This window comes from Nerophis lumbriciformis, linkage group LG01 (genome assembly GCF_033978685.3).
Source record: "Nerophis lumbriciformis linkage group LG01, RoL_Nlum_v2.1, whole genome shotgun sequence".
Classification (NCBI taxonomy): Eukaryota; Metazoa; Chordata; class Actinopteri; order Syngnathiformes; family Syngnathidae; genus Nerophis; species Nerophis lumbriciformis.
The window spans coordinates 19,780,001-19,807,500 of record NC_084548.2 but is presented as its reverse complement, the minus strand read 5'-3'; the positions used below and the strand labels follow the sequence as shown (position 1 = coordinate 19,807,500).

The 27,500-nt window shown below is 37.4% G+C and overlaps 1 protein-coding gene across 4 annotated transcripts in view; it reads left to right on the top strand.

The window, feature by feature from the left end:
- Positions 1 to 27,500, top strand: part of pik3cd (phosphatidylinositol-4,5-bisphosphate 3-kinase, catalytic subunit delta) — a 78,247-nt gene that overhangs the window by 10,358 nt on the left and 40,389 nt on the right. For 3 of the 4 annotated variants that reach the window (XR_009816955.1, XM_061976988.2, XM_061976971.1), the window contains exons 4-8: positions 2,127 to 2,350; positions 2,601 to 2,777; positions 8,511 to 8,666; positions 17,308 to 17,397; positions 22,150 to 22,371. Coding sequence is in view for 3 of the 4 variants with exons in the window: in XM_061976988.2 (XP_061832972.1) it covers positions 2,127 to 2,350; positions 2,601 to 2,777; positions 8,511 to 8,666; positions 17,308 to 17,397; positions 22,150 to 22,371 (869 nt within the window). In the remaining variant the exon portion in view is untranslated. The remainder of the gene's footprint in view (positions 1 to 2,126; positions 2,351 to 2,600; positions 2,778 to 8,510; positions 8,667 to 17,307; positions 17,398 to 22,149; positions 22,372 to 27,500) is intronic. The other variant, XM_061976979.1, reaches the window with a different exon arrangement.

Below are 27,500 nucleotides of genomic sequence, written 5' to 3'. Positions count from 1 at the left end.
TAAATCCTGCAATGTTTGTTTGTCTTTTGGCCCTTTTGAAGGCCTTTTGATCACATAATGTCACAGGTTTAAATGAGTAAAATATCTCATGTTATGCAAATGTATTCTAATTAAAAACTGTGACATTATTTAAAGGAGAACTGCACGTTTTTGGAATGTTGCCTATCGTTCACCATCATTATGAAAGACATGATGACGGATGGATTTAAAAAAAAAGCATTTTAAATATTAAATAAACGTAAATAAAAGTCTATCTATTCCGCCCATAAAATCGAATAAATAACCATTCAAAAAGCGCCAACAATACTCCATTTACATTTCGTGACTTGAATATTACCCAAGTGTTAGTGATATTGTTTTTATAAGCGCTAACACAGACAAACTATTTATGGCGGCGGCGTGATCACTACCGTGTGTCCCTATCCCGTCATCTTCTGCGTCCTCGTTTCCTTGCTCCTTGGAAGTTTATTGTAGATCATAAATCATGCCTCTCACCTGGGAAGTAAATCCGACAAGTTGGTACACGCAGACAGCCATTTAGGACCTGGAACTGGCGAGAACAACACCAAAAGACGCGTGTGTGCAGTTCCCCATTGATCAAAAAGGGTTAAACATTTTTTAGAAATACATTGGTAATTTTGTTTAGAGATTAAATTGATTGAGAGATTTGAAACAAATAAACAAAATATTAATCTAGATCAGGGGTCGGCAACCCGCGGCTCCGGAGCCGCATGCGGCTCTTTGATCACTCTGATGCGGCTCAGCAGCTTACTTGCTGAACTCCCCAATTTTCCCGTGAGACTTCCGTATTTCAGTGCCTCTCGCAGAAAACCCCCGGGATTAATATTCACCGATTTTCACCCTTACAGCTATAATAAGGGCGTGCCATGATGGTACAACATTTGGCGCCCTCTACAACCTGTATTAACAGCGTGCCAGCCCAACACTTTTTATACAATATACATCATCTGCTTGAACACGTATGTGACAGCAAGGCATACTTGGTCAACAAGCACACAGGTTACACTGACGGTGACCATATAAAACAACTTTAACACTCTTACTAATAATGCGCCACACTTTGAACCAAAACCAAACAAGAATGACAAACACATTTCGGGAGAACATCTGCACCTTAACACAACATAAACACAACAGAACAAACACCCAGAATCCCATGCAGCCCTGACTCTTCCGGGCTACATTATACACCCCTGCTACCACCAAACCCCGCCCCCACCCCAACCCTGCTATCTCACACATCAACCCCCCCCCCCCCCCTTTCTCTCTCTCTGTGCGTCGGTTGAGGTGGGCGGGGTTTGGTAGCGGGGGTGTATAATGTATCCCGGAAAAGTTAGGGCTGCATGGGATTCTGGGTATTTGTCCTGTTGTGTTTATGTTGTGTTACGGTGCAGATGTTCTCCCAAAATGTGTTGTCATTCTTGTTTGGTGTGGGTTCACAGTGTGGCGCATTATTAGTAAGAGTGTTAATGTTTTTTTTATACCGCCACCGTCAGTGTAAACTGTGTGGTTGTTGACCAAGTATGCCTTGCTGTCACCTACGTGAGCAAGCGGAAGCCCCATACAAAGTGTGGCTGATCAGACATGCTGGTTGTGGTGGATGCTATATTCTGTACCATCACGGCACGCATGACGCTATCAAGCGCCATCCATTTTAACACGTGTGCCGCACCAGCTGTCAAGGTCCAAATAAAGGTGTGGGCAGCATATCTGAGATCCCTGGTTTATGCATAGTACAAAGCAAAGAAAAAACTTTATATGCAGTGTTAATTCATTTAAAATTCCCAAAAAATTTTGCGGCTCCCATTGTTTTCTATAATTTGTGAAACTGGTCAAAATGGCTCTTTGACTGGTAAAGGTTGCCGACCCCTGATCTAGACAATATTAGTCATATAGAACAGAATAACTGTTGGCCAAAATGATGCCCAAAATAGGTAAGGCATATGCATTTATGATGGCTGGTTTAAATGTTTAGCATACCATATATGTTATGTTATTTGAATTGTAAAAAATACTATATAGTAAATAAAATAGATAAAATTCTGTCTGACTTTTAATCAAATGTTTCCGTTGCTATAAAATAAATGATATTGTCTGTTTCTTAGGTCTCCACGAGTTCGAGGCCCAGAAGAACCACGAGGTGAACGAATTCAGGACTAGAATGCGAGCCTTTTGCGAAGAGAGGGCTCAAATGCGTCAGATGTCGCCATGGCAACAGTGGCTGCAGTACACTTTCCCGTGCGACCTGGAGCCATGTTGCTCTCTGCCTATGTGCGGCAAGTCGCACAACGCCAAGATCATCCTCAACGTCAAGTTCGAGGCTTCTGACGTGAGTTAGCGACTATTTTTGATATCTTCTATGATGTGATTTGATTCACTTTCAGAGGATAGTAAATCTATACAGATGCAAGCTGAACACTGACTACTCGAAAGTTCTATTATGGTGTACCTTGAGAGGATTAACACTGGTTAATTGTTATCGTCAATAAGAGCGTATCATTTGGTAATCCCCCTCCCCCACCACAAGCAGCACCTTGTTTGTTTAAAGGAGGAATAAAAACAATTCCAACGTATGCCAGGAGAGCTTCATGGTGCAGCAGGAGCCTCAGGACCTGCCCCTGGCTCTGATGAGGAGCGCCCTGAAGAAGAAGGCCACCGTCTTCCGCTCGGTGCGACAGGAACCTGAGGACTACACCTTGCAGGTCAACGGGAGGTGGGACTTCATCTACGGGAAGCAACCTCTCTGCCAGTTTAAGGTGAGTTCATTCTTTGTTTATTGGGGGGGAAATAAAGCAACGATGTGTCATTTTTTGGCTTGTGAGGAGAAGGATGAATAGAGGAGCCGTTGTTACCATGGTGATCCGTCTTTTTGTGACGTGGACCAGCCAGGACATCTCTGGTGTTAGAGTTGTGTGCAGTGCTTTACCACACTCGAGGATGATTAAACGATCAAGACTTGATGTTATGACGTGAAAATATTATACATTTATTAATAAATGTCTCAGATAAAAGTGACACTAGAGTTCTTGTCTACTGTCTTTTTTTTTTGCTGAGCTTTTATTCTCGATTACTAAAGCAGTTTGAGTAACAATCCAAATGTTATGTTATTAATGCACAAAAACTGTATTGTAAACACAGACGTGAAGTCCTTCCTCGCTACAAGTGGCAAAGGCGCCAGCAGGTACTTGCTGCAGTTATTTCGCCTCACGGCAATTGAAGATAAAATAGTCTTGCCGACTTGCCATGGCTTTGGATCTGACATTTCCATAATGTCCCCTTTTCTTTGTGCATTTCTGCTTGCTATTTTCAAGCTTATGGCGCAACAGTAACTGAGTGGAATTACATTTCCCGTGCTACGGAAAGGAGCGAGGGTCAAAAGGGAGTCAGGATGCATGAGCGTTAAAAAATTAAAATAAATAAGGAACTTATAGTCAACATGCTAATATCGCGTTAACTTTGACAGCCCAATTTTTTTTATTTTTTTTAAAGAATTGATTTTTAAAAATAAGTTTCTTAGGCCATGCAGCACGGTGTCGCAGGGCATGTGCCTCACAATACGAAGGTCCTGAGTAGTCCTGAGTTCAATCCCGGGCTCGGGATCTTTCTGTGTGGAGTTTGCATGTCCTCCCCGTGACTGCGTGGGTTCCCTCCGGGTACTCCGGCTTCCTCCCACTTCCACATGCACCTGGGGATAGGTTGATTGGCAACGCTAAATTGGCCCTAGTGTGTGAATGTGAGTGTGAATGTTGTCTGTCTATCTGTGTTGGCCCTGTGATGAGGTGGCGACTTGTCCGGGGTGTACCCCGCCTTCCGCCCATGTGCAGCTGAGATTGGCTCCAGCAACCCCTGCGACGAGCGGTAGAAAATGGATGGATGGATGGTTTCTTAGGACATATCCACACTTACAATCATACGTCAGCAAGAGCTTTTGTAACTTGTAACCTGTTTTAAAAAGGTTTTATTTTAGTTTTTATACCAAATGATATATTGCAAGAATCGGTTTGACTCGAGAATAGTGTTGAATCAGGAACCAATTTTGAATCGAATTGTCATCCCAAGAATCGAAATGGAACTGAATTGGGATTTGCATTCCTATTATTTGTTTGAACAAATGATGTACCAAAATTATATCACACATCAGCCTGAAATTTGTTAAATATTAAATATTCCAATATGAAAATTAGGGATGTCCGATAATATCGGACTGCCCATATTATCGGCCGATAAATGCTTTAAAATGTAATATCGGAAATTATCGGTATCGGTTTCAAAAAGTAAAATGTATTGCTTTTTAATACGTCGCTGTGTACACGGACGTAGGGAGACGTCCAGAGGGCCAATAAACCTTAAAGGCACTTCCTTTGCGTGCCGGCCCAGTCACATAATGTATACGGCTTTTAACACACTCACAAGTGAATGCATGCATACTTGGTCAACAGCCATACAGGTCACACTGAGGGTGGCCGTATAAACAACTTTAACACTGTTACAAATATGCGCCACACTCTGAACCCACACCAAACACGAATGACAAACACATTTCGGGAGAACATCTGCACCGTAACACAACATAAAACAACAGAACAAATACCCAGAACCCCTTGCAGCACTAACTCTTCTGGGACGCTACAATATACACCCCCGCTACCCCCAACCCCCCCTACCCCCCACCTCAACCTCCTCATGCTCTCTCAGGGAGAGCATGTCCCAAATTCCAAGCTGCTGTTTTGAGGCATGTTAAAAAAAATAATGCACTTTGTGACTTCAATAATAAATATGGCAGTGCCATGTTGGCATTTTTTTCCATAACTTGAGTTGATTTGTTTTGGAAAACCTTGTTACATTGTTTAATGCATCCAGCGGGGCACCACAACCAAATTAGGCATAATAATGTGTTAATTCCACGATTGTATATATCGGTATCGGTTGATATCGGAATCGGTAATTGAGAGTTGGACAATATCGAAATATCGGATATCGGCAAAAAAGCCATTATCGGACATCTCTAATGAAAATAGATACAAGTCCAGTTTGTCAGTGTATATTTTGGTATTGAATCTCTGTTTCATGACGAGAAATTGAAAAATGTATAAATAATTGGTTTATGTGATTTTTCTTTTTTAATTACAATTGAAAAGTAAAGCAAAAGCTTTTTGTGTCGAAGAACAGTATTTAGTCCAACTGAACTGTGGCAGCAAAGGACAAAGTTATGTACAAGTTTCCCTTTTGCATCTCATTGCATATACAGTAACTGTGGTGCATTCAAGGACCCTTGATTAAAGTTACAAACAGAGGCGTCACTAGGTTTTGAAAACAAGGGGAGACTTAACCCTTCAGGAGATAATGTAATCATAATAATAACAATGATGTATTATTATGATTCATATTACCCGGTGATGATATTCCTATGTGTATCAGCTAATATCTACATTACACTCTGAAGTAAGGAAAACTTGACATATTTATAATCATATTTAAGTGACTAATTACAGGTTTTATGATTATTCAAATGTATATTATGGCTTCTTTATATTAAATTATTTGGCATTTTTTTGGAGAGAAAAAAAATATATACACTACAAGCCAAAAGTTTAGACACACCTTCTCATTCATGTTTTCTTTATTTTCATGACTGTTTACATTGTAGATTGTCACTGAAGGCATCAAACCTATGAATGAACACATGTGGAGTTATGTACTTAACAAAAAAAGGTGAAATAACTGAAAACATGTTTTATATTCTAGTTTCTTCAAAATAGCCACCCTTTGCTCTGATTACTGCTTTGCACACTCTTGGCATTCTCTCGATGAGCTTCAAGAGGTAGTCACCTGAAATGGTTTTTACCTCACAGGTGTCATAGTTTTGATGCCTTCAGTGACAATCTACAAGGCAAATGGTCTTGAAAATGAAGAAAACACATTGAAATGAGAAGGTGTGTCCTAACTTTTGGCCTGTACTGTATGTATATTATTATATTCTAGATATGTTAATCCTTTAAAAGTCAAAAACCTAACTTAGGACTTTGCATGTATTTTAAAAAGCTGGTTTAAACCACATTCATGTAATAGTTCGTTTTTTATTGCATGTAAACATACCAAGTGTGTGTGTGTGTATGGGATGGTGACCTGGGTTTAGAGTGGGACGGGGGGCCTTCAGGTGTCTTGTGTATGGGGGCCCAGAATTTGCGGTTACATCTATGCTCAAATATATTTTTTTAAATCTTAACTTTTTAGCTACCTGTACATTTTAACTGTAATTCTTCAACGTGTAATTCCTCCATTCTTCAGAGCATGTAAAATAACCACATTTTTCACCACTAAGGTGTGGTATTTGAATTACACTTTCTGTTTCATTTTGTTCCGAATGGCACGTCAGCATTCATTACCTTTCAAAAGTCTGGTTTCACTTTGTCTCCCAGGCGCTAAAAAGACCTTCTATCTACACAAACGAAAGATCCTGATTTGCAAAACTATTTGGCAACATGATGCAATCTGTTACGAAATAGATGCATTTGTCAACTTGTCTTCACTTTTACTCGAAATATCACCTTCCGTCTACTCATTGCTAACATCTGTAGCTCACACACTTGCGCAATTTAACTGTGCATATGACAATAAACAATCTTGAATCTTGAATCTTCAATGCACCCTAGAAGGAGCAGGAAGAAGCAGAGCTTAATTGATGCTGTTGACTACATCTCATAAAATTGTAAAATGAACTGAATACTGACTATTACTGATTGTAGCTTTACAAAGTGAGTAACTTAGTAGGTCACTGCCAGTTGTTCTCTCAGTGCTGTTTTGTGAGCGTCAGATCAAGACTGATGTGACTGAAGGTTTTGGGTGGCTCTGGTACGACCACCTGCAGGGCTGACTCATATCAGTCGAGCAGCAGGAAGCGACCATACCTCCATGCGAGCCTTAATAAGATTGGAACTGCATTAACCTGCAGCAAACAAACAGCCCTCTGCAGTTAACCAGCACTCTCATCGTGAAGTGACTGTTACATTTAAACATACCCCTTCGTTTTGTCCAATGGCCTTTTATTCTACTTATATGAGGAAAAACTACCTGGCTGCACCATGACAGCCACTTATGCCATCTACTGTACATAATAATGGTAGTCTTGCAACTAGAAGTGCTTGGATTCTTGTTATTCTCCATTGTTGTGTGGCCTGAGTAGCCAATGACAGCCAATGACAAATCAACACATGTCAGCCATGCCCACTGGGCTGTATAAACAGTAAAAACGGAGATGATGATGACTGGAATTTCAGCTTTGGAATTTAGGAAATATTCAAAGGTGGACCAAGTTTGTAATATGTGGAAATATATTACATATAGCAATGGTATTTATAAATCAATCAATCAAAACTTTATATATATATATATATAGCACTTTTCATACACTGGCAAGTTGGAACATATTTTTTCCTATATATATATATAAATATATATAAACGTTGAATCAAATATAAATAATAGTTTAATGGATAAATAAAAACATAAATTAGTAAGAAAAATAGCAATAATTAATTGTCATTAAATGGATATTTGTTGTATTTGATGTGATATTCTGTGCATTATCTAGTTTTTTCATAGGGAGAGATGCAAACTAATTTCCAAATTAATATTTTACTTAGATTATTTTGCAATAACAGAAATATTTATGAATGTGCAGTTCTTTCATTGCACTTTAAAAAAAAACAAAAAAAACTTACTGTTTATTTTATTGTATTATATTTAAAACCAATTTTAAAAATCATTTTCAACAAGAGTTTCCTATCTAAACACCAAAAATGCATATATTTTCAGTTTATGGCCCATAAGACCATAAATATTTTGTTATATTCATTTTTTTTTAAAGTGAATTATGAATATGTTCTGTACTATTGCTTTTTGGTATTCTTTTGATTGTACTTGTATTGCTTATTTTCAATCAATCAATGTGTATTTATATAGCCCTAAATCACAAGTGTCTGAAAGGGCTGCACAAGCCACAACGACATCCTCGGTTCAAATCCCACATCAGGGCAAGGAAAAACTCAACCCAATGGGACAATGAGAAACCTTGGAGAGGACCGCATATGTGAGGACCCCCTCCCCCAGGGCGACCGGTGCAATGGACGTTGAGTGGATCTAGCATAATATTGTGAGAGTCCAGTCCATAGTGGATCTAACATAATAGTGAGAGTCCAGTCCATATTTTAAAGTGTCTTTGTTTTTTTTTTGTTTTTTTTAAAAGTGCTCCTAAATAAAATATATTACTAATGTTATTCATACATTTCAGTGGGAAATTTATATTTTTTCTAAACCTACTACTTCTTCGAGCAATCAGGAATGGGAAAATAGATGCCCCAAGGAAACCGAAATGAGTGTATAATTCATATTGTTTTCAATTTCTTTAATATAAATCAAATACTGTATTTATTGGAAAGAAAGCTGATGATTAACCAATTAATTGTCTTTTTTTTTTTTTACAATGGCAGTACATCTTCGTCTGTCTGCGAAATGGCCAAACCCCCCATCTGACCATGGTGCACCACTCCACCATCAGCAAATACCAAGAGGAGCACGGGCGGATGTGCAGTCAGGTGTGCAAGAGTCGCTCCATGTCCAGGCCTCCTCCTCTGCCTCTGAAGAAGGTACAAGTTTTTTTCGTAACACTCCATGTTCTCTTCCGGCCTTCGTCGTAATTTTTCCGTTGGGGACATTGCGGACTTTGGCACACTTGAAATATTCTGCACGTCACAATGTAAATAATTGACTGTGATGATGATTGTCAGGGCTGGTTTTATTCCACAGACTTCAAAATCCTTACATCACCCTGATCTTGACTGTAGCTACAATTACTTGAGTATTCAGCATTATATACAACAGTTACATTCCAAAGCAAACCGCCAGTAGCAAATAACGCCCATAAAAATGTGTATTTTTGACTCTCTAATCAAACCCAGATTATGCTGCTGCATCGAGGCACCACTGTACGCTACGCCAGCTCGCTTCTCCCCCGCCAAACCCCCTGATAAAACACAGCTCTGTATTTAATATAAAATAACATTTAGACCAGAGACGTCCGAACATTTTCCAAAGAGACAGAAAAACAAACAATGTCCCTTTATTAATATTTATTCTGCCCTCCCTAAATGTTGGTATTTAGTTTGGCAGAAAGCTAAACAGTCCTTTAATTTAGAGATTGAAAGACTTCCAAGTTAAGATCGTTTATTAATTCCCTCCAAATTAAAATACTGTATAATTAAGCACATACAAAGTATATTGATAAATGCATGAAATACCAAAAACATGTAAGAATCATAGTAAATCATAAATATAGGCTAGTATGAACTGAAATAAGCAACTGAAATCATACAGCAAAAGAGTTAACACTTATCCTGCTAGCTGGATGCTAACATAAATGGAGTTTATCATTGACAGGCTAACGGAAATTAGCGTTGCAGTCTTTTTAAACTTTTGCAAACGTCTTTTTAAAGAGTATGTAAACATAACCTAGTATGAACTGAAATAAGCAACTAAAACCATAAAGCAAAAAAAGTTAACACTTATCCTGCTAGCTGGATTCTAAGATATAATGGAGTTTGCTATTGACAGGCTAACAAAAATTAGCATCGCAGTCTTTTTAAACTGTCTTTTTAATTAGATTTTAAGAAATCAACTTAACATGGAACAGCATATGTATAACTACCTGTAGGAATATATTCTCCAAACTCTGTGGAAGTGAAGAAATTATATGATATATGCTGACTTGGTACTATTATTAAGCTAGCCTGCTGAACTGCACTGTAGGCTGACGAGCTACGGAAGCATTTTGCTTAAAACTCACACTCTCAAACAGATAATTTAATCAAAGTCATTTGGAATGCGTTTTATGGACCAACAATATTGTTCACTGTAATTTGAACACACTGGCAGTTGAAGGGGGGACAGCACAACACGTCACACTGTCGTGACTCCACAGTTCCACAGTAAAATGTGTAATGGCCTCATGTTAGGTTATTTTGCAATTTGAAAAAAAAAAACCTCGACTGTCTGACAGCGTATTCACCTAACATTCACAGAATTACGTAATGCACACACACACACACACATATATATGTATATATATATATATATATGAAAAACACAGAGACTATTTAATCTCTACAAGCCTTTTTCGCAGGTTTCCCTGCTCTTCAGGGGATTTTTTTCATCAGGGGAAACCTGCGAAACATATATATATATATATATATATATATATATATATATATATATATATATATATATATATATATGTATATGTATATATATATGTGGTCGGGGGGCCAGGCTATATTTATACATATAAATACAAATATTTTCATATACGTATGTATGTATGTATGTATATATACAGTATATATATACATACATACGTATATATAAATATGTATATATGTATGTATACATATATATATATATATATATATATATATATATATATATATATATATACATATACATACATACATATAAATATGGTATATACTATATATATATATATATATATATATATATATATATATATATATATATATATATTGAAACAGGCCTGTAGAGATGAAATAGTCTTGTGATTTTTTTTCCCACACATACATATATATATATATATATATATATATATATATATATATATATATATATATATATATATATATATATATATATATATGTATATATATATATATATATATGTATATATATATATATATATATATATGTATATATATATATAGCCTGTATAATTTTTTTTTAACCCAATGCGGCCCCCAGGTCAAAAAGTTTGGGGACCCCTGGATTAGAGGATTCCCTGGCTGTCATCTGTCTAAAAAGCACCACAAAGCATTTTAAATAAAGCCTGCGTGCAAAAACCAAGACATAATTAACAATGTTTTTTGTTTAATACCAAATCATATGGAAACCAAGGAGCCTTACAAACACCAAGTGTCCATGTCGCTCTCCAGACTGGCAACACTTCCTCTTTATCAACCAATCGCACTCACAGCCAGGTGCATTATGGAACATGTGATTTAATGAATAGCAACATTACTGCACACGCAGGTCGTTACACTAACTTTATAGTGCCTACGACTTATACATGTAACACTGTTGTGTTGTGTATTATTTATCCATTTCTATTGTTGTTTTTTTTGTCTATTTTCAGTGTTTGTATTGCTGCTGGTTTTGCTGTATTATGGTTATTTGTTGTGAATTGTATTTCATATCGGCAAATTGGTATTAGTTTATCATTGTATCCACATTACCGTATTTTCCGGAGTATAAGTCGCTCCGGAGTATAAGTCGCGCCGGCCGAAAATGCATAATAAAGAAGGAAAAAAACATATAAGTCGCATTTTTGGGGGAAATTTATTTGATAAAACCCAACACCAAAAATAGACATTTGAAAGGCAATTTAAAATATATAAAGAATAGTGAACAACAGGCTGAATAAGTGTACATTATATGAGGCATAAATAACCAACTGAGAACGTGCCTGGTATGTTAACGTAACATATTATGGTAAGAGTCATTCAAATAACTAGAACATATAGAACATGCTATACGTTTACCAAACAATCTGTCACTCCTAATCACTAAATCCCATGAAATCTTGTACGTCTAGTCTCTTACGTGAATGAGCTAAATAATATTATTTGATATTTTACGATAATGTGTTAATAATTTCACACATAAGTCGCTCCTGAGTATAAGTCGCACCCCCGGCCAAACTATGAAAAAAACTGCGACTTATAGTACGAAAAATACGGTATTATGGCCCAAAAGTATTGCAACTTACAAGCTTAATTGGTTATGTGACAAAGCTCTTAACTCAAACCACTTTTATCTAAAATCAACATTTCCCTATACTTTCACTTACTTCCTTCCCAAGGTTGGAAGACAAAATAATGTCCATCTCTAGCTATTAGCCATTGCTAGCAAGTAAGACCGGATGTTTTTATCAGCTCTTACAGGGTTCACTGTGACATTTGCTACGCCAACTAATAGCAGGGATGCTTGCTACTTAAAGGTTTGCTTGCTACTAAAATCCTAACAATTAGCTGAGAGACAGCTCTTATCTCAAAACACTCTTAAATTGGGTAACTCCTAAATTGAGGTACCTCTGTATTTGAATTACCCTTCTGTTAAACCTACATCTCACAAAATTACGTATAAAAATGCATTGTTTTTTTCAACACAATTGTCCAAAGTAGTGGTTCAGGCACTGGCACTGTTTCAAAAACACCGATTTGGCACTGGTATCGGATTATATTTGTTATGTAATTATCATGATACCAACCCTATCTGACTTGTTATAGTTTCAGTTTGTCAGTACACAGTAGCAAGATAGATATGGAGGATCGAATGGGTAAAAATAAATGAATAAATACATCTCTAAATGTTTACTTAGATGTGCTATTAATGAATTATAATTGGAATTACATACAAAACCCAAAACCAATTAAGTTGTTTACACATTGTGTAATTCGTACATAAAAAACGGATACAATGATTTGCAAATCCTTTTTAACTTATATTCAATTGAATAGACTGCAAAGACAAGATATTTAATGTTTGAACTGAGAAACCAATTTTTATTTTTTTTGCAAATAATCATGAACTTAGAATTTGAAATGTAGACTTGCCAGACCATAGAACACTTTTCCACTTTGCATCAGTCCATCTTAGATGAGCTCGGGCCCAGCGAAGCCAGCAGCATTTCTGGGTGTTGTTGATAAATGGCTTCGGCTTTGGCTTTGCATAGTAGAGTTTTAACTTGCACTTACAGATGTAGCGACGGACTGTAGTTACTGACAGTGGTTTTCTGAAGTGTTCCTGAGCCCATGTGGTGATATCCTTTACACACGGATGTCGGTTTTTGATGCAGTACCGCCTGAGGGATCGTAGGTCCGTAATATCATCGCTTACATGCAGTGATTTCTCCAGATTCTCTGAACCTTTTGATGATATTACAGACCGTAGATGGTGAAATCCCTAAATTACTTGCAATAGCTCATTGAGAAATTTTGTTTTGATTGATTGATTGATTGATTGAAACTTTTATTAGTAGATTGCACAGTGAAGTACATATTCCGTACAATTGACCACTACATGGTAACACCCAAATAAGTTTTTCAACTTGTTTAAGTCGGGGTCCACTTAAATTGATTCATGATACAGATATATACTATCAGATATATACTATCATCATAATACAGTCATCACACAAGATAATCATCAGAGTATACACATGGAATTATTTACATTATTTACAATCCGGGGTGTGGGATATGGAGGGGGGGGAGGGGGGTGTTAGGTTTGGTTGGTATCAACACTTCAGTCATCAACAATCAACATCAACAATTGCATCATCAGAGAAATGGACATTGAAACAGTGTAGGACTGACTTGGTAGGATATGTACAGCAAGTAGTGGACACAGAGAGAGAGATCAGAAAGTATAAGAAAAAGTGTCTACATTTGATTATTTACATTTGATTATTTACAATCCGAAGAGGTATGATGTGGAAGGGAGGGTGTTAGTTTAGGGTTGAAGTTGACTGTTGGAGAATTTGCTCACGCATTTGTTCACAAAGTGGTGACCCTCGCCCCATCCTTGTTTGTGAATGACTGAGCTTTTATACCCAATCATGGCACCCACCTGTTACCAAATAGCCTGTTCACCTGTGGGATGTTCCAAATAAGTGTTTGATGAGCATTCCTCAACTTTCTCATTCTTTTTTGCCACTTGTGCCAGCTTTTTTGAAACATGTTGCAGGCATCAAATTCCAAATGAGCCAATATTTGCTAAAAATAACAGCGTTTTCCAGTTCGAACATTAAATATCTTGTCTTTGCAGTCTATTCAATTGAACATAGGTTGAAAAGGATTCGCAAATCATTGTATTCTGTTTTTATTTACGATTTACACAACGTGCCAACTTCACTGGTTTAGGGGTTGTACATAAATGTGTTATTAAATGTGTCATTCATTCATTTAATCTAAAATTACATTTAATTATCTATACATGTAATTAATTATTTCAATAATTAATTATCCATGCATTCATTTCATAATATAATTATTGATTTCATTATTTAATTATTATTTGATATTTTAACGATTTTTTATTTTTATTTATTTCATTAATTTAGATTATCTGTCAAACTCACCCATCAAAATCAGTGGACGGGGCCTACACACATTTCATCCAATGATTGCTTTGGTCTGAAGCCTAGAACTTTTGGAAGTGTTTCCAAACATGGTGGCTGAGAAGGATATAATCATCCTTTTTCGGAACTCGGTGGTAGATATTTTATGTGTTATGTATTTGATATTTTATCTCCTTTGCGGAGTGTGTAGAAGTAAGAAGTGCTGACCTAGAGCATGTAGCAGTTAAAGTAAAGTTGTCAGAGTTATTTCCACTCTTACAGACCGACATATTGACCATCACTAATTTTTGTTAAATTATTAATCCTAAAGTAAGCATTTTCAAGCATAAAAATGGCTAAATATACTAAAAATATCAATACTCCAGTAGTATTAGCCGCTAGAGGATCCCAAACCAATCAGAACATGCTGTTCAGTATCGTGGTCACTGATTGGCTCAATCTCAAGCAGTATTACTGTATTAGATTAAAAGAGTGTAAAAGTCACTAAAGGGTGTTATTTCATATCTAGAGGGCTCTAATATTGTTAAAAAAAAATACATTTACATTTACAAATACATACACTGCAAACTTGTATTCTTGGTGAACTGCATCAATTTAGTAACGCGTCATCAAAGAGTAAAAATGCATTTCTTTCAATATGCATCATAACAAAAAGAGTAATACTAAAAAAACGGATAGATGTTGATAGTCCAACTCATACTGACTGGTATACTAAGCTATGGAAATTATATCAGTTGAAAAAACTTCATTTAGTTTAGATAATAATGAGCCATATATTGATGAGGTGGCGACTTGTCCAGGGTGTACCCCGCCTTCCGCCCGAATGCAGCTGAGATAGGCTCCAGCACCACCCCAAAAGGGACAAGCGGTAGAAAATGGATGGATGGATATTGGAATATGGGATACATTATTTAAATTTGTTTTAACTATTAAATTAACCTAAAATGTGACTTATTTTATCTTTGTGAAAATTTTGGACACAGTGTGTTGTCAAGCTTATGAGATGTGATGCAAGTGTAAGCCACTGTGACACTATTGTTCATTTTGATTTTTTATAAATGGCTGTGATGATAATGTAAAATGAGGTATTACTAATCACTACTATGTTGGAATTCTTATTAATATTGATACTGTTGTTGATATTATTCATTATTGTTTGACTACTTTTGGATTGTTTTGTGTCATGTTTGTGTGTCCTCCCAATTGCTCTGTTGATTGCTATTCTGAATGTTGCTGGTTTGGAATTGGAATAGTGTTATTATGGTATTATTGTGTATTATTTTGTTGGATTGATTAAAGAAAACAGAAATAAATAAAATAAAAATTAGAGATGTCGATAAATGCTTTAAAATGTAATATCGGAAATTATCGGTATCGGTTTTAACCTCCCGATTTTACTGGGAGACTCCCGAATTTCAGTGCCCCTCCCGAAAATCTCCCGGGGCAAGCATTCTCCCAAATTTCTCCCAATGTCCACCCGGACAACATTATTGGGGGCGTGCCTTAAAGGCGCTGCCTTTAACGTCCTCTACAACCTGTCGTCATGTCCGCTTTTCCTCCATACAAACAGCGTGCCGGCCCAGTCACGTAATACTGTATATGCGGCTTGTACACACACATAAGTGAATGCAAGGCATACTTGATCAACAGCCATACAGGTCACACTGAGGGTGGCCGTATAAACAACATTAACACTGTTACAAATATGCACCACACTGTGAACCCACACCAAACAAGAATGACAAACACATTTCGGGAGAACATCCGCACCGTAACACAACATAAACACAACAGAACAAATACCCAGAACCCCCTTGCAGCACTAACTCTTCCGGGACGCTACAATATACACCCCCACACCTTAACCCCGCCCCCCATCTCCCGAATTCGGAGGTCTCAAGGTTGGCAAGTATGCTCCAGTATACTCTGGACTGAAGCTGTGTGCCTTCATTGTTTTTGTAGCTGTTGTTTTGAGGCATGTTTAAAAAAAATAAAAAAATAATGCACTTTGTGAAAGTCAAAGTATAGTATTTCCCATAGTTGTAGTGGGTATTAGGATTATCTCAGGGAGAGCATGTCCCAAATTCCAAGATGCTGTTTTAAGGCATGTTAAAAAAAATAATGCACTTTGTGACTTCAATAATAAATATTGCAGTGCCATGTTGGCACTTTTTTCCATAGCTGGAGTTGAAGTTGTTCTCTTATTTTGTAAAACCTTGTTTTTGATTGATTGATTGATTGAAACTTGTATTAGTAGATTGCACAGTACAGTACATATTTCGTACCATTGACCACGAAATGGTAACACTCGAATAAGTTTTTCAACTTGTTTAAGTTGGGGTCTACGGTAATCAATTCATGGTAAAGTTACATTGTTTAATGCATCCAGCGGGGCATCACAACAAAATTAGGCATAATAATGTGTTAATTCCACGACTGTATATATCGGTATCGGTTGATATCGGAATCGGTAATTAAGAATTGGACAATATCGGAATATTGGATATCGGCAAAAAAGCCATTATCGGACATCTCTAATAAAAATACATTTAAAATACAAATTTAGAAGGTCGTAAACAGTTTTTTATGCTGGAGCTATGAACATATTTGATTTATAATGAAATGATTCCTTCGTCACCGAAATTCATTTATTGCGGTCATGTTTGGAACCAATTGACAGCGATTAACGAGTGACAAATATAAATCTATTAAATCATGAAATCATGAAATAAATAATTAAAGTGTGAATTAACTAATTAAATAATAAATAATTAATTAACCTATAAAATAATGTAAAAAAATTAAATGATTAAACAAAATAACTAAATTATGAAATAATGAAGTGATCAAATGATTAATTAAATGATGAAATAATGAAGTGATCAAATGATTAATTAAATGATGAAATAATGAAATGAATTATTAAATGGGTAAATAATTTATTAAATAATATGTAATTGCAATAATTAACTATTGACACATTTAATTATTGACATATGTATTTATTTATTTAATTTTGACCCTCACTATTGCGATTCACTATTATTGTGCGCCACAGACTCATTTCCTGTCTCCTCCTGCAGCAGAACACCTCCTCTCTGTGGTCCATCAATGAGCCCTTCTACATCCACCTGCTGCAGGGCAGCCGGGTCAATGCAGACGAAGGCATGAAGGTGTGTGTTTGAGTGTGTGTGTGTGTGTGTGTGTGTGTGTGTGTGTGTGTGTGTGTGTGTGTGTGTGTGTGCGTAGTTCTGCAACACAAACGCGTGTAGGAAGAGACAGTTAAATGACAAGAGTTTCAGAGGGGGTGGGGCGTTTGGGGGGAGGGGAGTGACGCGGTTCAGACCACACGCTTCCCATAATTCATCATAGCGGTTGGTTAAAGTTTCAAAACAGGAAGCGGGCAGGGCCTATATCTGTATTTTTTAGACGTCTCATTCTGGGACCTCGGTTCTGAGAAAACATGTTTCGTTTTTTGTTTTTTTTGACTGTTGACACATTTAGGGAGCACATTTTCTTATAGTTCAGTCCAGCACTTGACTTATTTTTGTGTGTATGGTCCTAACACAAGTAGGGATATAATGTTAATATGTGACTGTAGTGTGTTATCATACACGTTACCGTGTAGCTCACTTTGTGCAGCTGCTGCCTTATTTTACAGCACGTTGTGTACGCTGTAAAAAAAATTAACCTGGATTTCACAGCATTTACCAGTATTTTTGCACAGTAAATACTGGAATCAAAATGTACCGTAATATTACAACAACTGACTGTAAAAATTACGATTCCCCTTATATTTCACAGCAATTAACTCTTATTTCTTAGTAAAATACTGTAATCAAAATAGAGTATAACATTACACCGTATAAAATTACATTACCCTTATGTGTCACAGCAGTTACTGTTAATTCCCAGTTGAATACTGTATTTAAAATGAACTGTAACATGACCATAAACGACCTCATATGTTACCACAATTAACTGTTAAATCACAGAAAAATGTTATAATCAAATTACGATACAAATTACAATTCCCCTTTTATCTTACAGTAATTAACTGTTATTCCACAGTAAAATATTGTAATCAAAACTTACTGTAACATTACAACAAATGACTGTAAAAATTATGATTCCCCTTTTATTTCCCTGCAATTACCTGTTATTTCACAGTAAAATACTGTAATCGTAGCCTTACGTAATATCAAAACAAATTCAAACTGATTTGTCTCTTAAGGGGTTCCATAGACTGTGTTGCACACTCTTGTACAGTAGGTGGCAATATGCTGTATAACAACTGAGTACAGTAAGTAACAATACAATTACAACTAGAAAATTTCGATAGCCCTGCGAGCTGTGCACTAAACCTCTGGTTCGGATTCAGCCGAAGCGGGCATACTTTTAAGATGACGGCAAGTATCCAAATCCATGATTTTTAGTTTTAAACATACAAAAATACCTAGAAAACTAGCATAAATTGTTAGCATACTAATGTAAGAATGCTAATATAAAAGGCGTTAGCATACCTCCAAGATGACAACAGGTATAAAAAAAAAAACAACGGATTTTTGTTGTATTATACACAGTTAGCTAAAAAGCTAGCATAAAATGTTAGCATGCTAACATTAGCATGCTAACATAAATGCTGTTAGCATACTTCAAAGATGGCGCCAAATATAAAAGTGTATGATTTTTAGGTTCAAACATACTAAATTAGCTAAAAGCTAGCAAAAAAAACACTAGCATGCCAATATAAGAGACGTTAGCATACTTCTAAGATTACGGAAAGTATTACAATTCATAATTTTTTGGTTTAAACCAACAAAATTAGTTAAAAGCTAACATAAAATGTTAGCATGCTAACATTAGCATGAGGACATAGGACAAGTTAAAATACTTCTAAGATGGTGCCCAAGTATTAAAATCTATTTTTAGGTGTAAACAAACAAAATTAGCTAAAAAGCGAGGAAAAAAACGTTAGCATGCTAATGTTATCATGCTGCTATAAGAAAAGTTGATTGATTGATTGATTGAAACTTTTATTAGTAGATTGCACAGTACAGTACATATTCCGTACAATTGACCACTAAATGGTAACACCCGAATAAGTTTTTCAACTTATTTAAGTCGGGGTCCACGTTAATCATTCATGCTCACATACTTCCAAGATGGCTGTTTTCTGCGTTTTCCTGAGAAAAGCCCACATAAGAGATACGTGTAGACTGCAATATGACGCCAGTAAACAACACCAAAACTTTAAATGTTCCATTGAAACTAAAGAACATTACACACGGCACTCAAAAATCTGTCAAAATGTTTTAGTATGACTTTGAAGCCGCACCGCTTGATGGATTGTCAGCCCATTGCAGCTACCATAGTCAGAGATACAAGTATTACTATGGTGTGTGGATAAGGACCGCAAAATGGCAACCATTAGCAGACATATTATCTGGCGTTTTGTTTCACAATATTATGCAAAACCAACTTTTCTTACCTTCTGGTACCTGCTGATGTGTATTTGAGATCTGCATAAGTCCTGAAAATTTGCGCATGTCCGCCACTGTAGTACGTGCCGATGCCGTAGTCTATAAACTTCTTCTTTTTCACTATCTTCTTGTTATGTGACATTCACCCTCTGCTGTTGCCATTTCTAATATAAAGTAGCGTAAAGTTCTAACGTATATCTCACTATGGATATACATAATTAACCCACGGAACTTTAGTCACTAGAGAGTTCCGGTTGGACGGTTTTTCACGGGACACATTTCCAGCGTTGTTGCACTAGTGAGCCACGGATGAGGAGATTCTGCTCCGTTATTGATTTAAGTAAAGTCTGAATATCATTAAAACTCCTGTCCTTGCACGCTACACCGCTACAACAAAGATGACGGGTAGAAGACGCTGCCGAAAGTGAGCCACGTAAATAAAAAACGGCGCATCCTGAAGCGACTGTCAGAAAGCGGCTTGAAGATGATCTGTAAAACATAATCTATTAGGGGTGTGGGAAAAAATCACGACTGATTCTCACGTTGTACGATTCAGTATCGATTCTCATTTTTCAAAAATCGATTTTTTTTTTTATTTTAATTTTTTTAATTTAATTTTTTTTAATTAATCAATCCAACAAAACAATACACAGCAATACCATAACAATGCAATCCAAATCCAAAACCAAACCCGACCCAGCAACACTCAGAACAGCAATAAACAGAGCAATTGAGAGGAGACACAAACACGACACAGAACAAACCAAAAGTAGTGAAACAAAAATGAAAATTATCAACAACAGTATCAATATTAGTTACAATTTCAACATAGCAGTGATTAAAAATCCCTCATTGACATTATCATTAGACATTTATAAAAATTAAAAAAAAGAACAGTAGTGTCACAGTGGCTTACACTTGCATCGCATCTCATAAGCTTGACAACACACTGTGTCCAATATTTTCACAAAGATAAAATAAGTCATATTTTTGGTTCATTTAATAGTTAAAACAAATTTACATTATTGCAATCAGTTGATAAAACATTGTCCTTTACAATTATAAAAGCTTTTTACAAAAATCTACTACTCTGCTCGCATGTCAGCAGACTGGGGTAGATCCTGCTGAAATCCTATGTATTGAATGAATAGAGAATCCTTTTGAATCGGAAAAATATCGTTTTTGAATCGAGAATCGCGTTGAATCGAAAAAAATTGATTTATAATCGAATCGTGACCCCAAGAATCGATATTGAATCGAATCGTGGGACACCCAAAGATTCGCAGCCCTATAATCTATGCAACATGTTCACCTAAGAACCACCATTACATGTTATGTAGACCACAAGGAAGTGTTTTAAATTTAGAAAAAAATAATATAATTGACCCCTTTAATGCGCCTTACAATCCGGTGTGTCTTTTGTATGAAACAAGACCTAAATAGACCCGCTCATCGGCAGTGCGCTTTATAATCTGGTGCGCCCTGTAGTCCAGGAAATATGGTAGTTGAACAGCTCTAATACATTTTTAAATTACTTTAATAAAATTGTTTTGATTAAAAAGAATAAAAAATCTTCCCAAACACTTAATAAAGTCGAAAACAAATAAGGCAAGCGAAGTATTCCACCCTTCTCTTTTCTAAAGTCAATCTGTACAGAAGATATTGGCACCTCCATCACCATAGGATTTGCTTGAATGGCTGGACAAGACCGATTTTTTTATTTTTTTTTATTTTTTTATAGATTTTTGGTAACACTTTAGTATGGGAAACATATTCTAAGTAACAACGACTTAATTTATAGTTATTTGGTTAGGGTTTGTGATAGGGTTAGTGTTAGGATTAGAGGGTTAGGGTTAGAGTTAGAGGGTTGCGTTGGGGTTAGAGTTGTTGTATAATAAGGCCATGCAGGATAAGGCATTAATAAGTACTTAATAATGACTAATTAAGAGCCAATATGTTACTAATTTGCATGTTAATTAGCAACTAATTAATGGTGAATATGTTCCCCATACTAAAGTGTTACTATTGATTTAGGATCATCACAAATAAGAATTGCGATTCATTTGAAAATCAACATTTTTTTGACACCCCTAGTTATTAGCCAGTAATTTGCTGTGAACTCACAATGAAGCTGTCTACAGTGTATGTATGACTCATGACAAATTTGTCACATAATGAGAGATCCGTCATGTCAGTGGTTGGCAGGCAGATGCATGAAAACACGCCCCCGGGGGAGAAAAGGGGCCTACTTAGACGTGGGCTATCTTGATTTGGCAAAGGGCAGGACATGAATATTGGATTTTGACGATTGTTTCTGGTAGACTGAAGGGAAAGGCAACGTGTGCACCCTTTGACTCATCGCCTGAGTGACACAGGAAGCTCTTAATCATCTCGTCAAGCCTGTAAATGTTCCACTCTCCCTTTGTCATGTGTGTCCCGCAGCTGGTAGTGCAGGCCGGCCTCTTCCACGGCAGCGAGCTGCTCTGCAAGGTGGTCACCAGCTCGGAGGTGGCGGTGTCCTCCGAGCCCGTCTGGCACCAAAAGCTGGAGTTCGACATAAACGTGGCGGACCTGCCGCGCATGAGCCGCCTGTGCTTCGCCCTTTACGCTGTCTTCGACAAGGCCAAGAAGCCCCGTGGCACCAAGAAGAAGAATAAGAAAGCGGTGAGCCTACTGGGGGCTTCCAGGAGATGAAGTGTGTGTGTGTGTGTGTGTGTGTGTGGGTGTGTGTGTGTGTGTGTGTGTGTGTGTGTGTGTGTGTGTGTGTGTGTGTGTGTGTGTGTGTGCGCGGGGACGGAATTTGTTTGGGGCCCCATTTTGGTCTTTAATATTACTTAATTATTATCATTATTATTAGATTCCCCAAGAGCCCCCATCACTGCCCCACATAAATACACTCACTATGTACAAACCCCATTTCCATATGAGTTGGGAAATTGTGTTAGATGTAAATATATACAATGATTTGCAAATCATTTTCAACCCATATTCAGTTGAATATGCTACAAAGACAACATATTTGATGTTCAAACTGATAAACTTTTTTTTTTTTTGCAAATAATCATTAACTTTAGAATTTGATGCCAGCAACGCGTGACAAAGAAGTTGGGAAAGGTGGCAATAAATACTGATAAAGTTGAGGAATGCTCATCAAACACTTATTTGGAACATCCCACAGGTGAACAGGCGAATTGGGAACAGGTGTGTGCCATGATTGGGTATAAAAGTAGATTCCATGAAATGCTCAGTCATTCACAAACAAGGATGGGGCGAGGGTCACCACTTTGTCAACAAATGCGTGAGCAAATTGTTGAACAGTTAAAAAAAAACCTTTCTCAACCAGCTATTGCAAGGAATTTAGGGATTTCACCATCTACGGTCCATAATATCATCAAAGGGTTCAGAGAATCTGGAGAAATCACTGCACGTAAGCAGCTAAGCCCGTGACCTTTGATCCCTCAGGCTGTACTGCATCAACAAGAGACATCAGTGTGTAAAAGATATCACCACATGGGCTCAGGAACACTTCAGAAACCCACTGTCAGTAACTACAGTTGGTCGCTACATTTGTAAGTGCAAGTTAAAACTCTCCTATGCAAGGCAAAAACCGTTTATCAACAACACCCAGAAACGCCGTCGGCTTCGCTGGGTCTGAGCTCATCTAAGATGGACTGATACAAAGTGGAAAAGTGTTCTGTGGTCTGACGAGTCCACATTTCAAATTGTTTTTGGAAACTGTGGACGTCGTGTCCTCCGGACCAAAGAGGAAAAGAACCATCCGGATTGTTATAGGCGCAAAGTTGAAAAGCCAGCATCTGTGATGGTATGGGGTTGTATTAGTGCCCAAGACATGGGTAACTTACACATCTGTGAAGGCGCCATTAATGCTGAAAGGTACATACAGGTTTTGGAGCATCATATGTTGCCATCCACGCAATGTTACCATGGACACCCCTGCTTATTTCAGCAGGACAATACCAAGCCACGTGTTTCATCAACGTGGCTTCATAGTAGAAGAGTGCGAGTACTAGACTGGCCTGCCTGTAGTCCAGACCTGTCTCCCATTGAAAATGTGTGGCGCATTATGAAGCCTAAAATACCACAACGGAGACCCTCGGACTGTTGAACAACTTAAGCTGTACATCAAGCAAGAATGGGAAAGAATTCTACCTGAGAAGCTTAAAAAATGTGTCTCCTCAGTTTCCAAACGTTTACGGAGTGTTGTTAAAAGGAAAGGCCATGTAACACAGTGGTGAACATGCCCTTTCCCAACTACTTTGGCACGTGTTGCAGCCATGAAATTCTAAGTTAAGTATTATTTGCAAAAAAAAAAAAAGTTTATGAGTTTGAACATCAAATATGTTGTCTTTGTAGTGCATTCAATTGAATATGGGTTGAAAAGGATTTGCAAATCATTGTATTCTATTTATATTTACATCCAACACAATTTCCCAACTCATATGGAAACGGGGTTTGTACACTCACTACCCAAAAAACTAATTCTTGACTTACAGTCGTCCCTCATTTATCGCTGTTAATTGGTTCCAAACAAGACTGATAAAGGAATTTTCGCGAAGTTGGAATCATTAATTATAAATGAAATATTTTCAAGTTCTTTGTCCAAAACAATTCATACACCCATCAGTTTATATTGTAGATTTTATTGTCACCTCTATGGTTTATATTTAATACAAAGCAATGATTGATGAGATGGCTAAATTATTGTGTAAAAATTGACTGATTGTATATTATGCTGTTTAGGTTTTTTTTCACTAATTTAATTAGGGCACTATTTACTCCGCACATTCTGCCTAGCAACAACTCTCATGGCATGTGTATTCAATGTTCTAAATAATTGATCAGAATATAATATTAAGTTACAAGCATTCTTTAGAATGGTGCAAAAATTGTCAGGTATGTCAATGTTGTGGGGCTTCACGGTGGCAGAGGGGTTAGTGCATCTGCCTCACAATACAAAGGTCCTGAGTAGTCTTGGGTTCAATCCCGGGCTCGGGATCTTTCTGTGTGGAGTTTGCATGTTCTCCCCGTGACTGCGTGGGTTCCCTCCGGGTACTCCGGCTTCCTCCCACCTCCAAAGACATGCACCTGGGGATAAGTTGATTGGCAACACTAAATTGGCCCTAGTGTGTGAATGTGAGTGTGAATGTTGTCTGTCTATCTGTGTTGGCCCTACGATGAGGTGGCGACTTGTCCAGGGTGTACCCCGCCTTCCGCACGATTGTAGCTGAGATAGGCTCCAGCGCCCCCCGCGACCCCAAAGGGAATAAGCGGTAGGAAATGGATGGATGGATGTCAATGTTGTGAATTGTAATTTTCCCAGCCCATTCAACAAATACAAATTCCCTTTATTTCAAAAAGTCATCATTTTAAAAATAAATTGATACAATAGTTAGATTAAATTGATGCTATGTGATGAGACGGTTCCAGACAAGACTGTGATAAATGAATTTCCGCAAAGTTGGAATCATTAATCATAAATCAAATATTTTCTTAGCTAGAACATTAAAAAAGCTGTTTACTACCTTCTAAATATATTTTTCAACATAATGAGAGTGCCTTAGTCACCCTTTAGTCACCTTTACACTGTGGTAATCCAACACAGTAATGCTGCCTGAGGCTGAGCCAATCAGTGGCCATAATACTAAATAGCGCATGGTTTGATATAATCTAGTGACCAATACTGCTGCAGTATTGTTATTTTAATTTTATTTAGCTATTTTACGCTTGATAATACTTAATTCCGGACCAAAAAATTTATAATATGCTTAAAAAATATGATATCCCCAAAAAATCTGTGATGTGGTGAAGCTGCAATTTTGAAGCGTAATGTGGCGAGGAGCAACTGTAATGTTGTTAAAATATAGCTTTTTCTGACATGTCAAAACCTTATTAACGTTTTTGTATGCAGCTTGTAACGTCTCCAAGATTTTATGTGGAAAAAAAATTTCTGATTAACTGTTTCAGGTAGATTCAGATTCAGATTCAGATAGGTCTTTATTGTCATTGCACAAGTACAACAAAACTTAGTTTTCAGCACAAACCCGTTCAAGATTAAACAAAACAAAGCCCTTTGAGACACTTGTGATTTAGGGCTGTATAAATAAACATTGATTGATTGACATTGAAACAGTGTACAGGGTTACAGAACAGGAACGCTGATGGGTTGCCATTTTAAGGCGCCCCGTAAAAGATGGGAAAAAGGTACAACGCTGGGGAAAAAGATGAGTAAAAAAATACAATCTAGACTGGGCTCCTAAGGGGGCCCTCGCAACAGAGGGGCGGGGAGTTGGGGCCCTGGAAGGCGACCGCTGCTATGAAGCACTGCCGTCCGACCATCACCCCGAGGGGAAAGAAGCGGTGGTGAAGGCGTGGGGTTGGGGAGGGGGGGGTGTGCCCAATTGTCTTGGGTGTGATGATGTAATGTATTTTATAGACTGAGGCCGATCTGCAAAAGTTCGACTCCAGGTGTCGTTGAGGAGGGAGGGAGGTCAAAAGCGTCCATCATTGAGGTGTCCTCGGGGGTGTTTTTCAGAACAGCCTGGTCTTGCGTCAAGGCCATTCGAGGGAGTCAAATCGTAGATTAGGATGTTTGTTTTCCGCGAGCAGACAAAAAAATTACTTGTCTGTTCTATATGTCCATGCTGGCTTCTCTCAAATTCAATTAAATGTTCCTTTTCAGCAAGCTTCTCCATGATGTGATCCATCTTGCGATTCAGTTCAGAAATCGCCGCAGTCTGTGTTTCCACAGCCCTGCCCAAACCTTCCATTGCGATGAACAGCCTTTGGGCTCCTTGAGTGGCTGCCATCGTCTTACGAATTTGACGATACACCAGAGCAATGCCCAGCCCAATCAGCAGGTGCCCCGTGATCACAGTTACAAATAGGTAGATGTCTTCCACGTCCTCGATGGAAAGGACTGAGAGGCACATGATTCTTCATTTATCCCAGGAATCTCTCACGTACCCCGCAGCAATGGTTCTATCAGGGCAGCCAGGCTCCCCCGAACCTCTTTTCCTCGTCGAAAAGACTTTGTCAATTGCGTCAAGAGTCCAGCTGATCATATCCATGTCTGATGTTTAAATTTGAGGACAGCGCAAAGAAAGAGGCTTCAAAAAAGTTCAGACAAGACAAAAACGAAGAGAGCAAGCTGGGAAAGGAGGGAGCGGAGAAAAATGCGACCGCCCTCACCAGAGGCAAGACAGAAAGCATGTAGGATTCATGTAGGATTATCAATTATTATAATAACATATCCTCATTATAATTCTAATTATTAGTGCATCGACCGGGTCATAAGTTGTCCCTGTCTTTCAAAACTAGTGAGGCCTCCGTTTTGAACTTTTATCAAGATTCCTTGAACGCAACACAGTTATGTGCAATGTCACAGAGGTGTCAAACTCGTTTTCATTGAGGGCCACATTGCAGTTATGGCTGCCCTCAGAGGGCCACTTGTAACTGAATAATTTATAAATGTAAATGTATAAAGAGTCGCCTCATGATATTTTACACAAAAAAAAATGTTTTTTGTTTACGTACACTGTAAAAAACAAAAAACAAGCAGCTCGGCCGCCAAAATGGTTTTTACAACGTTAAATTGGTTGTTATTTTTTACAGTGCACAATTTGATGGATAACTTGTCAAACAGATATTTAAGTATTTATTTTTATATTAACAAAAATGTTTGAAATGTTTGATAATATAATATTGGTTGCATTATTAGATAATATCAAAGTTTAACAAATATGCAATTACATGCAGTACATATATTTTTTCTT